Raw genomic sequence first — 12,088 nt, forward strand, 5'->3', positions numbered from 1 at the left:
TATAAGCATACCTCTCTTCTTCCATTTCTTGTTTAATTAATAACGCGTAAACGAGGAAGGTAAAGGATGTTTGCGATCGATTTAAACGATTTTAACTCGCCAACAGAATGAAAACAGGATGAACGCGTCTCGTGACACGGCTCAACAGCCAATCGACGGGACTTTTAGAAATTGACAAACGATCATTTTCCCCTACGTGCTCTCGGATTCGGGGTATCGGTAGAGAAATCCAACTATCGATACGATTGATGGATTATTAATGATTGACGAACTCGGTCTGTCGGCTACCGTCATACAGGAAACGATTGGGTCGGAGGTTGCGCGATTTCGATTCACCGCTGCCGCGCGATTCCAGCCGCGCAATCATATCGCGACCTGATAATTGGCAGAGAACCGACAATCCTCGTAATTTCCGGCTCCCAGTTCGGAAATTCTGACGTGTGACACGCGACGCTTCGACGCTCCTGGGAGGCACCTCATTCAATTAACCACTCGGTTACTCGCATCGCGTCGCATTTGCCCGTCCACCTCCCACCTCTCTCTCTCTCTCTCTCTCCCTCTCCAAACACGAAATGGTTGCGCCTACGAGTTCGTCTTCATCGCGAGAACTCGTGATTTAAATCTTTCGAGGATGTCGACGATGATACGTGTTAGTAGCTCTCGCTTCGCCGGATGTCACCAGCCTGTCATTCGACGAAACGGTTTTACCTCGCTCCTCGTGTCGTCGAGAATATTGCCACGACAGGAAGAGAGGTTCCCCTAACTTCCCGTAAGTTTGTTTCCGCGTCGAGTTCTGGCGAAACTCTGACGACGTCTAAGAAACGACAGCGACGATTATTATCGAGACGCGGGAAACAGTTTCCGACTCGAGTTGAAATATTAAAGCTCGTTTCTTGAAATGCGTTTGTTACGTGAACGAGCGTCCAAATGCATTAAGGGTCGAAGCAGGAAGTATTTTTAATCGTTTATATTCGCGATGAATTATCGAGAAGATGGGCGATTAACGAAAGGACAATAAGAAGGGAAGGAAAGTCGACGCGTAGAAGCGTAGAAAGTTGGTAGAAATTCACGAGTGATCGCAAACTCGGCGAAGGGCCGAAACCGGCGGCATGGTGGAATTACTCGACGGCTGCCTCCCACGGGGCCGAACTTGTCCGCGACAATTTCAAACTTATTTTAACATTCATATAAGCCCCGCGCCCTACCCCTGCGTCCAACGCACCGAACGCCTAAGCATCCCTTTCCACGTGTAACCCGAGAACCGACCCGCGTAAGTTGCTTTTCCTATACGGAAAGGGCGTATAAGCATAAGGGAAAACGCGGGATTTACATAAGATTATGCGTTAACCTTGCTACTCTCTCGTAGAAAAGGGAGCAACGAAACGGCACTCGAGGGTGCCCTGTACTTTGCTCGATAATTAGAATCGGTTGAGATTCGCGATTTTCGCACAGAGCTTTACATTATGGGTGGGCTATTATAGTGGCAAATTAAACGCGAGATTCTCTCTTAACAGTGTGTTTAATTTTAGTTTAACATTTAATCGTTCTTTGAATCGTTTCGCACCAATTACTTCAAATTTTTCCCTATAAATGTGAAATTCGATAATATTTCTGGGATTTTCTTTTTTTTTTTTTTTTTTTTTTTTTACAGATAGTTGTATATTCCGACCAAGTGGAAAGGATTTATTATTACGCGCCCTATTTCTCATACCGTTGTTGTTAAATCTCTTCACCACTCCCCGTAACGCTTTTCGTATTCATAGTCTGAGCGAAAATTGCTTCTAGAGCACAATAAAGGTTATACGGGCCATAAAATAAGTTCAGCCTACCTTGCCGATGTTTATTTAAACGGAGGAGAGGTTTTGAATTTTCCTCCCTACCTCTATCCTTTCCCCTTCACCTCCTCGCTATTATCCCATCCCATTCTTTCGCTTTTCTCCGATTTTCGCTTCACAGCTAGCACAGCTTCGAACCACGTCGCGGCACGCCACGGAACGAACTTATCGATCGAGCGCGTGTAACTCGGGAAAATAGTTTGCGCCAATCGCATCGAGGACTCTTCTTGTAATTCCGGCAAATCCTGCCCTCTATGGTGAACGTTCGGAAATAGAGGTTCAAATTTATGAACACCGATATCACCACTATCGAAATATCTTTCTCCTTTCTACATTTCTCTACATTTTTCTCTACGTTTAAACGAAACATGCGAATGTCGCAAATTGATAAAATGGAGAAAATTATTGGTTAAATAAACATCTAATTTGATAAATTTTAATAAAAAATAAAACGTCGTTTTATTTTTTATCACATATTTTTATATATTATGTTACGACGAGTACGATTCGTGCCAGCGTTACGAAATGAATCTTTCATGCTTGGAAGATCTATTTTATCATCTAGTTTTCACACGTCACAAATTATTAATAGAAAATGTAATAAGCAACAAAGAAAGTGCGATCCAATGCCCGTTGCCGTTGTGAGTATTTATACGCACTTAATATACGTTGTGTCCAATTTGATAAATTATTATTATTACCTCAAATACTCGTATAATTAAGATAGAACGATCGATATTTGATTTTTCGATTAATTTTGCAGAGTACGAGCCAAATAAAAATTATAACGCTGAATTTATCTTTTTTTTTTTTTTTTTTTTTAAAAAATAAACGATTTCGTCCATTTCTTTTTTGAAATGTTTTCTCGTCGTAGATTTTGTGCGGCTGCGGTTATCTAGATGGTACTGAAATTTCGGAAGCCATGTCGGCAATGATACATATCTGCCTGAAAGATATGAAGCCACATTTTTACGCGCCAGACGTAAACATATGTGAAACTGTCGATCATTTTATCAAAAAACCGGATCCAGATAGTCCATTCAGAAACGCTCTAGTCGAAGCTGCCAGACTCGCTAGATCGAATATAAAACCGTTATGCCAATGCCAAGCTTGTAAACACGAGGCACTCGTTATCCCCGGAGGATTTGGTGCTGCAAAGACATTGTTAGTAATTTGTTGAGTCGACGATCGATTTAAAAGAATGATAAGAATAATTTCGTGAAAAATTCTATGTTAAATGCGTCGATCAAACGAATGCAAAAAAAAAAAAAAAAATATGCAATTTAAGAATAGAGTTTAAAATAGCTTACTCGTTCGTTCGGTTTACAAAACCGAAATCCGTCGATATTGTATTCGTTTTATTCGTCGTATTTCTTATAAAGGAGCAATTTCGCAGAGAAAGGTGCAGATTGCACTATACATCCCCATTTGGAACAAATTATCGAAGATTTTTACTACGAGGGCAAACCAATTGCATCGATCTGCATTTCTAGTGTTCTTGTAGCGAGAGTGCTCAAGGGTGTTAAAATTACGCTTGGAAAAGAATGTAAGAAATTTCTTCTATCGTAACTTATGTATCCAATTATGTATGTAATTACTTTTTACAAGTTACAAATTTAAATTTAAATTTTAAACAAATGTCTTAATATTTATCGCAAGATATAAGAATTATTATTATTCGCGTAATAATCGTATTTAGCACCAGCGGAAGAGTGGCCGTTTGCCGATGCTATTAAGAAAGCTAAAGACATGGGAGCCAAGATCGAGCAGAAAAGCGTAAAGGGAATGACCAAGTGTAAAAAATACAACGTTTTTAGTACACCAGCTTGGATGTATAAACGTGCGACGTATGCAGAAATTTATACTGGAATCGGAAAACTAATCGGCACGATGAAGAAACATATGAATTAATAATTAATAATATCGTTTCTTTCGCGTGTTTTTTTTTCGCGTTTATTTTTTTAAAACGCTAAAGTCCTATATATATATATATATATTTATATATATTTATAATGAATTATAAATATTTCGATTAATGTTAAACTTTATTTTATAGCTTTTTTTTTTTTAAATGTATTGTTCGCGTGTAAATATTTATTAACTAAAAAAAAAAAAAAAAAAAAGAAAGAAAGAAATAGCGATGTCGTGTGTATCTATTAGTATTCGAGTATGTTTTTTTTAACTATTTTACGATAAATAAATTTTATTACGATTATAAATGGTAAAGTTTACTTACCTTTTGAGAGGAAAAAAAATTTTTTTCTTTTATTCTATTAAATCCGTCAGGAAATGATGATAACAGGTTTTCACATTCGCATAAATTATGAAAAATATACTTTATTTCGATACTTTATCACGTGTCCCTTGCAGTATACAGTCATATACGGTACGAGACACAGTGATCGAGCATTTAATTATCATACCTATACTATCGTACTTAAAATAAACAACAACAAAATCTTTATAACAATATCGTCGAAATCTACAGCGAAAGATTCACTGGCGGACTTTTCGTCTTTATATAGAGTATTCTAGCACGAAGTGTAATGGTGAATCTTTATATGCCATGGTATTTGAAAAAAACCAAAACGACAAATCGTCGACAACAGATTTGGAACGCATAACTCGACACACGAACATAAAGAGAAATATCAAAGGATCGTGATGTGAGAAGAAAAATCGCAAATACGTGTCTGAAAATCTGAACAACAAAAAATTCGATACTTTTGTGGGAAGATATTAGTTTAATTTAATTAATGACAAGAGATGAAACAGAAATTCTACGCCAAGCCGATAATAATAATAATAATAATAATAATAATAATAATAATTAATAGATGAACAGTCTTTGTGAATTTAATAAATGCAGCGAGACAGTCTGCAACGTAGAAAAGAAACAGACGATATGAGATATACTTATCTTACGATAGATTACCTTAACGTAGTTTACAACTACATTCATAGTTAAACGCAGAAATACGGTCCGCGAACGAATACACACGCGCATGTTCATGTTCGAATGAAGACGCAAATGTTGGTCCGGTTCCGCTTTAGCTAAAACACTAAAGAAAACGCGAGGCAGAGCAGTGGAAATTTATTTACAAAAGGCCGTGACAAACGCAAATGTATCTCCTTCCGTTTTCGCGAATTTTCTGTTTTCTTCCTTTTTCTTTTTTCTATTAAATACACTCGTGGTGTTTTCACACTCGTTACAAATACACGTAAGGGAAACGCGCGTGTCAAGCGCGTGCGCGCAGCCTGTGAACGGAGAGATTAACCCGTTATTCGCGCCCGTACACTCGTTACACTCGTACCTGACTGAAGTTTACTCGAGCATAACGAAGGTGCAGCACGCGAAAATGCATTCGATCGATTTGAAACGTGTCCGTGAATTGGCCATAAACGAGTTTGATCTTCTCTCGTTCGACAATGAATGATTAATTATTTCCACGCAAAAATTGCGAGATTAATCGATCGATAAAAACACTATTTCATAGATACTTTTGACTATCCTTGGATACGAGTTAGAGTCGGACACGTATCATTTCCGATAGTTCTCTGCTTCTTCCAATTCGGATATCTCGTCCGATCGAACAGAGTGCTGTTCGATACTTCTTCGATTCGAAATTTTCAAAGTAATTTCAGTCTAGCTCCGATTGTATCATTTCAACGGTTCGATTTCGATGGCAACCTATATTTTGACGCTTTTAATTTTCTTTCTTTCTTTCTCTCTTTCTTTCTTTCTTTCTCAGAGGAACGTCTGAAACGTAGAATTACGAAAGCGAAACGATACACAAGTTTATCCTTCGTAGCGAACGATTTAAATAATTGGAGAAAAATACTCGGTTTACACGCAATCTGTACAGTCTTGCCACGAAAATTGGAAAGCACGTCAAGGCGGTTACGTTAATTCCAATAATTCAAAAGTACGTTCAACGGAACGCGTTGATATAAAATTTCTAATTACACGAAACACTTCTTCCTATTAAATACAAAATCTCGACGCATCGAATTATTGGAAAATTAATGGGGGGAAAAAAAAAAAAAAAAATTCACGCGACTTGTCCCCTTTGATCGATCGTTTCTTCGCATTCTTCTCCGCACAAAATCCTCCTCCAATAAACAATAGAGTAAATGACAATATTTTTCACACTTTGGTTCTAATCTCGTGGCCAGATTTCGCGTTTTTTTTTTCTTTTCTTTTTTTGGAGAAAGATCCCGTGGTTCGCGTCCGCACTACCTTACAATTTCAATTCCGAAACGTGACGTTCAACTAAGCGCCAACAAAGGCTCGACGGTGATGCGGGAGGATCTCCTCGCCTTGTCCTCTTCGTACTGCTTCATTTTCATCAACTTCCTCTTCCCTTTGCTCTGTTTCTTCCTCGGTAATTCCGTGCCGACCGCCACCTCGGAGCTCGTTTGCCCTTCCTCTTCCAGCATCCTCAGAGTTTCGATGATATTTCTCGGCTCCTGACCGAGACGCGTCCCGGTCGCGTTTTTATTCGCGTAAACGACGGATAAGTGAGAGAAACTGGACTTGGGGGGGGCCGTGATGTCGGCGAAATCTCGGAAATTCGCGAAGAAATCGCCACCGCGAATCGGTTGCGGTTTAGGATTCCTGAAATAATTTGCGCGGCCACGGTTCCCCCCGTGATAGTAAGGATTGTACAGAGTATCGTCCACCGAATATTCGTCGTTCTCCTTCTCCTCGGGATAATAGGTGCCGCCTCGGATCACGCCGAAGTTGCCCGATCCCAGAAGGGGATGATGAACGTCTTTCCCCCCAGTTACCCCCGACGCCGTTTGATAACCGTTGCGATCGCGTTGCAGGTATCCCAGGAATCTGTTCTGAGGCCTGTACCTTTGTTGCTCGGCGAACGAACTTCTGTGATTGGCGAACAGGTCGGCGAACGAGGGGAAGAAGTTCTGACTCTCCGTTTCCAAGCTTTTCTCTTCGGAATCGGGCGCCTCGGCCCGATCGCTTTCCTTCGTATTTTCCGCTTCCTGATCGTCCTTCTTCCACTTGGACGCCTCGCTTTCCCCCCCTTCCACCTCCCCGCTGCTTTCCTCGTGCACGCTCGGGCCACGGTCAGTCGTGTTCGCGTAACTTTCGCGTCGCTCCTCCCTTTCCCTCCCTTTATCGATCCGATCGGTTTCGCCGCTCTCCGCTTCCATGTACATGTCCGAATCGTCGCCGTCCTCGTATTCCTCCCCCACTTCGGAGGCGGACGCCACGGAATCCTGAAAAAACACGGGGAGAGAGAGAGAAATTTTCCAAAGTTGTATATTAACATTTATTAGAATGTAATATTTAATAATATTATAAATATTTCGTAAAATACATATATCTTTATGTCAAATGTGTCGTTAAAATATACCTACTTAAATAAAAACTCGTTTTCTAATGATGTCTATGAATTGATTAAATTTATTGCGCACTTGAGTGAAAGGATAATGTCAATAAAAGTGTGCGTATATATTTATTAAACAAAGGATTAAACACCAATGACTTGCTCCTTTTTAATAAAACGTCTTTTACTTGGAAAGAATATTAACTTTGAATAAATTATTGCCACTGTCTTATATACTTAAATCGTATTTTACTTTCGTTTAATATTTGGACAAATATTGTTTAATGGTACGAATTCAGTGATCGAGATAAACGAATATCGTTACAAACTCCGATAAATTACAGTTATCCATTATAATTATTATATCGATAAATTTAAAATCGATCAATTGGCCAACGAAAGTGCAGAAAGAGATTTTCCTGTAAAGTATTCGTAAATTTATTAATAATACAGTTCCAATATCCAAGATATCAATTTCGATAAATCGATCGAAACGAACGATATCGTCGATTAGAAAAATTTCAAACACTCTCTCTCTCTCTCTTCTCGAACGGATCGACGCCCCAAGCGACGCGTTTCGAAGACGAACTCCGGATAAAAGATAGGCTTTGGATGACGCGTGGAGCTCCTTTCGCGAAGCTCATTGACCGATCGCATAAAAGGCGAGGATCTATCCTCCACCAGGACAAAACTCCACCGTGTCCTCGCCTTGACATTTAACGCATCTTCGTGGCGACGACCGGCTGCTGCAAAACTGGTATCGTAGATATGACGTGGACGCTACTAGCAGCTGCGCCTATATCTGTGCCGTTCGACATCACGCGCGCCGCACGTATACGCTGTTATCCGGCGGAGGAACGTGCACGTGCGGACGCGAGCAATGCTCACGCGTCGATGCCGATACGGACGATAGTTTGTTGAAATCGGTTGCAACACGGCCGCGACACGCCTAAGCATTGTTACCGATATGTCAGGTCAACTCTTGGCCGCGTTATAACTGTATCTGCCTGCCTCGTATTCCTCGAATTTTTCCCCTCTAACATCATTCCTAATCCACCGCGTTTCCCCCGTCTAATTCGTAACCGAGAGCAATCGATACCTAGCTCGATCATTTCGATTATTTACCGTCGAGTCGAGAGTACGCGTTTTACGATTGTATGGTAATTCGACATTGTGTACATACGGTCGTACGGTGGCCAATTTAAACGGTAATAGCATTTTCCACGCGTCTTATGCAAATTAAAAATTTCTTTTCTCCTACGTCCGTCGTAGTCCACAACGTGGCGATTCGATCGGACGCGGAATAGTTGCGTAGAGGAAAAATTTATATAATAATAACTTTATATATACATCGAAATGTAAAGTATTAGGTAAGCGATCGATCGTCGTGTAAAGATAAAGTAGAAACGAGAAACGAGTAAATTTATATTTTCACGCTGGAACGTGACAAATATTTTCTTCGCGTATGTACGAGCGTATGTAAGAGTAAGTCACTGTTACCTGCGAGAACGTAAATAAAGTTTAAAGTTACAAAATTTCAGATGGTTTACGGATGTAGCCAAGTTATAAATCAATGAGGCGCGAAAGATTTTCCGGCAAACTGACGTCGGGTTAACGTATGCGCCTTTTTCACCACTGACCTATAAACGAGTATTGCGTCACGAATCGTATAGACGACGAACGGGGCCTTTTGCCCTCGTAAATGAAAGTGATAGATGAGCCGTTATGTCGCGTAAGAAGAGGTGATCACGATTCTGCGCGTGAATAAGATCTGACCGTGATTACGATCGCAGAGGAAAACGTCGCGCGGTAAATTATTCCTTTGTGTAATTCCTTTGTCATTTTAATTAACGCAATAGTATTTTTTTTTCTCTCTCTCTTTCGCTAATGAATCGGAGTTTTGCATCCCATTATCGTAGAAATTTATCACGAGCACGGTAAAAGCGAGTAAAAACTTATATAAACACTATGTTTCTTACTGAGATCGATATATAATGATATGAAAGAAAAAATCTTGCGTTTGCAGATATTCGACAAATAAGATATTATTTACATCACGACATTACATCCATTAGTTCAAGTTAGAAAATTACAAAGTTTTCGTGTAAAAAAAAAAGAGAGAGAGAGAGAGGAAAGCATACCCCGTTGAAGTCACTTTTTGCTTTATTTCTCGATCGATTGCCGAGATGCAAGGAATCAAAGTATCCGCTGCGCTTAACATAATACGGAGATTATGAATGGACTCGGTGACTTATATCTTTTCCTAGAAGTGTTTACTTCCAGGAATCGCGTCTGCCACTTGTCTGAAACTTGGAATAGGTCGGTGAAATCCGAGTAAGCGACGAGAATGAGGATAGTAAAAATTATCCTTTCGATCGCGCGACGATATCTTGGGAACCGGAAGTGATATCGGGATAATTCGAAAAGCGTTTCAACTATCTTCGAAGCTGTAACCATTCAAAGTTTTTCTAATTTTTAATACGTTTTTAATTCAGTTTTTTTAATTTGCGCGATAATCGCTAAATATTTAGAAATATTTTAATCGATTTTTAATTGATAATTATTGGAAAATATTACGTGAATAACGTCAAATTTCGTGTATCGCTTATAATACGTAAAAAGTATACGCGGAAAAAGAGTAACGTGGAAAATTTGCATTTGCATAAAAATCGATTATATTTTAATCGAGGAACCGCGAGAATCCTTAAGAGATGTAATATAAATTAATAATACGTTTTTTGAAAAGATGAAGGAGAAATTTCGTATCGGCTTGTTTTTATTTGTAATCGAGCGTCGCGGAAAAGGGAATGAAATAGCGGAGAAGTGAAAGGGTTGTTTGGTTGTAAAAGATGAAAATCGTGACAAATCTGCCGGTTTTATTCCGAGCGCACGAGGACACGAGAAGATGGATCGTTGGATCGGCTGACCGCAAAAGAAAGAAAAGGAAGTGTTATTAACACGCCGATTACGGAACGCGAATTAATCTTGTGGCTCGTTCGGTAATGGCAACACAACGCACCGATGATTATTATATTAAGTCAATATTTATATGCGTGTACGTATATATATATACGTGAGCGGAATCCAATTAGATGCAACGTGCTATCATCCCTCTCCTCGGTATAAATTATATGTGTATTAAGGGCAATCAGTCTGCCAAGTCCGCAGGCTATAGGATAGATGATCCGGCCGTGCCAACAGATATAATCGTTGCAAGCTTTATTACAGGTGCAGAGACGCGAAAGTATGACAGAAATTCACCGGCGGTGGATACACGTTTCGACGGTTCGACTTCGATCGTGGGATCTGACCACGTTTTGGTCCCATTCCGAAACAAAATGATCGGCACGTTGCAATAATGATTGATCGAGATCTTTTCGTTTCTAGAAATCTGACTGACGTTTCGCCTTATTTCTTACGTTAAACACACACACATACACACACCACGATTCGATTAAAATTCCATCTTTCGCTTTTTGATCTGAATATCTAGGCGCGAAGGTATTTCTTTTTCCTTTCCTTTTTTCCACAATTTTTCTTGCAAATTCTCTTCTCTCGATTCGAAAAGACTCGAGGAGAGGGAAAAACTTTTTCGAATATTTAACGATAGTATGAAAACTTGTGATGTTTTAGAAATCATTATGCAATTTGGATAACGACCCACTGTCACCGATACTCCATCATTTTCGTTTGCAACAGTTGCGTTTAAATCATCTTTTGAAATAAAATTTACATGTCCGAATACTTACATTACTTTGAATACTTTTTTTAAAATATTTATCAAACTCGTTGCGTATCCATTGGTTTTGCAATTGGTAACGAGTGTAAAGTTTCGCTCGATATTCGACTGCCTTGGAAATATTTCACCCGGCATCATCGTTTTTCCTCTAAAAACACGCGTCAACGTGTCAAGTTTTTAAAGTTTTAGCATCAGTTTTACTTTTACTTTACTTTGTTGGACAGGAAAGTATTGCGAGACGATAATCTAAACGCAGTTATATAAAGAGCTAATGAGCGCGTTTTTAATCGATGTCATTATCTTCTTTCGTAACTAGGAGTTACTTTAAATACAGCAACGTATGAAAGAAGAAGGTGTGCGGTGGAAGGAGCGTTCGTCATGTCTTCTGAGTTGATTCATTCGCGATTGATCTACATAGTTCTTGTACCACTTGTATCTACATCGCTCTTGCCCCGTAATTTGAATTGAAAAATACATCTCACGTAATATGACAATCTCATAAATCTTGCTATTTCTTCTGATCGCGCAATATCGATAATGTAAAGTGAAAATTTTTTAACGTAACGGAGGAATGCGTTTGACACGCATGAACCACGCATTATTTTCCTACAAATCACCCCTTTTAAGAACGTGATAAAGTCTATATTAATTAAAAAAAAAATTAAAAAAAAAAAAAATAAACTCTCCTTCTTTCTCCATTCGATATCATTCGATTTATTAAAATTCTTTCAGATTCGAGATACACAACAATAAGATTATATATATCGCAAAGTATAATGGAGTATACCAGGCGCGAGTTATTTCACGCAAACTTGTACAATATACTTTATAAAATCGACCTACGATAAATAATCATCGAGCATCGCGTTTCCCGATATAAATCAAGTCACCAACTTTCTCCTCGTTGTATTAAAAAGGATTAGAATTATATTGAACTGCTATCCACACGTGTGTTTTCCTTCTAAGATTTTCTTACCTCGTGTACAACGGTGTCCGTAGCAACTGCCGCTCCATCTGAAATAAACAACGAATTCTTGTAAAATAAAATATATATAAAATTTTATACACGGATGATTCGCTCTAAAAACGATTATTGCGATTATTTACCATCGTATATATATATATATATATATATGTATCGACCCGTTCGATACAATTTATCG

At 39.0% G+C, this 12,088-nt stretch overlaps 2 protein-coding genes across 3 annotated transcripts in view; one reads left to right on the plus strand and one right to left on the minus strand.

The window, feature by feature from the left end:
• Positions 1-2,323: 2,323 nt before the first annotated feature.
• On the plus strand, positions 2,324-3,746 carry LOC122715929 (glutamine amidotransferase-like class 1 domain-containing protein 3A, mitochondrial). The gene is made up of 4 exons (XM_043938526.1): positions 2,324-2,476; positions 2,710-2,999; positions 3,218-3,381; positions 3,535-3,746. The coding sequence occupies exons 1-4, from the start codon at positions 2,324-2,326 to the stop codon at positions 3,744-3,746; spliced, it is 819 nt and encodes a 272-aa protein (XP_043794461.1).
• Positions 3,747-4,283: 537 nt separating this feature from the next.
• LOC122715790 overlaps positions 4,284-12,088 on the minus strand; it is a 50,647-nt gene continuing 42,842 nt past the window's right edge. For both annotated transcript variants that reach the window (XM_043938243.1, XM_043938244.1), the window contains exons 2-3: positions 11,902-11,939; positions 4,284-7,076 (exon numbers count right to left, since the gene is read on the minus strand). In XM_043938243.1, the coding sequence (XP_043794178.1) occupies positions 6,105-7,076; positions 11,902-11,939 (1,010 nt within the window). In that variant the 3' untranslated portion in view covers positions 4,284-6,104. The remainder of the gene's footprint in view (positions 7,077-11,901; positions 11,940-12,088) is intronic.

Source organism: Apis laboriosa, unplaced genomic scaffold, assembly GCF_014066325.1.
Source record: "Apis laboriosa isolate Shangri-la unplaced genomic scaffold, ASM1406632v1 scaffold40_cov151, whole genome shotgun sequence".
Classification (NCBI taxonomy): Eukaryota; Metazoa; Arthropoda; class Insecta; order Hymenoptera; family Apidae; genus Apis; species Apis laboriosa.

Coding starts and splice junctions, on each gene's coding strand:
- LOC122715929 (XM_043938526.1), top strand. CDS start 2,324: ATGTTACGACGAGTACGATTCGTGCCAGCGTTACGAAATGAATCTTTC. Junction 2,477..2,709: donor ATCCAATGCCCGTTGCCGTT/GTGAGTATTTAT, acceptor TTCTCGTCGTAG/ATTTTGTGCGGCTGCGGTTA. Junction 3,382..3,534: donor AATTACGCTTGGAAAAGAAT/GTAAGAAATTTC, acceptor AATCGTATTTAG/CACCAGCGGAAGAGTGGCCG.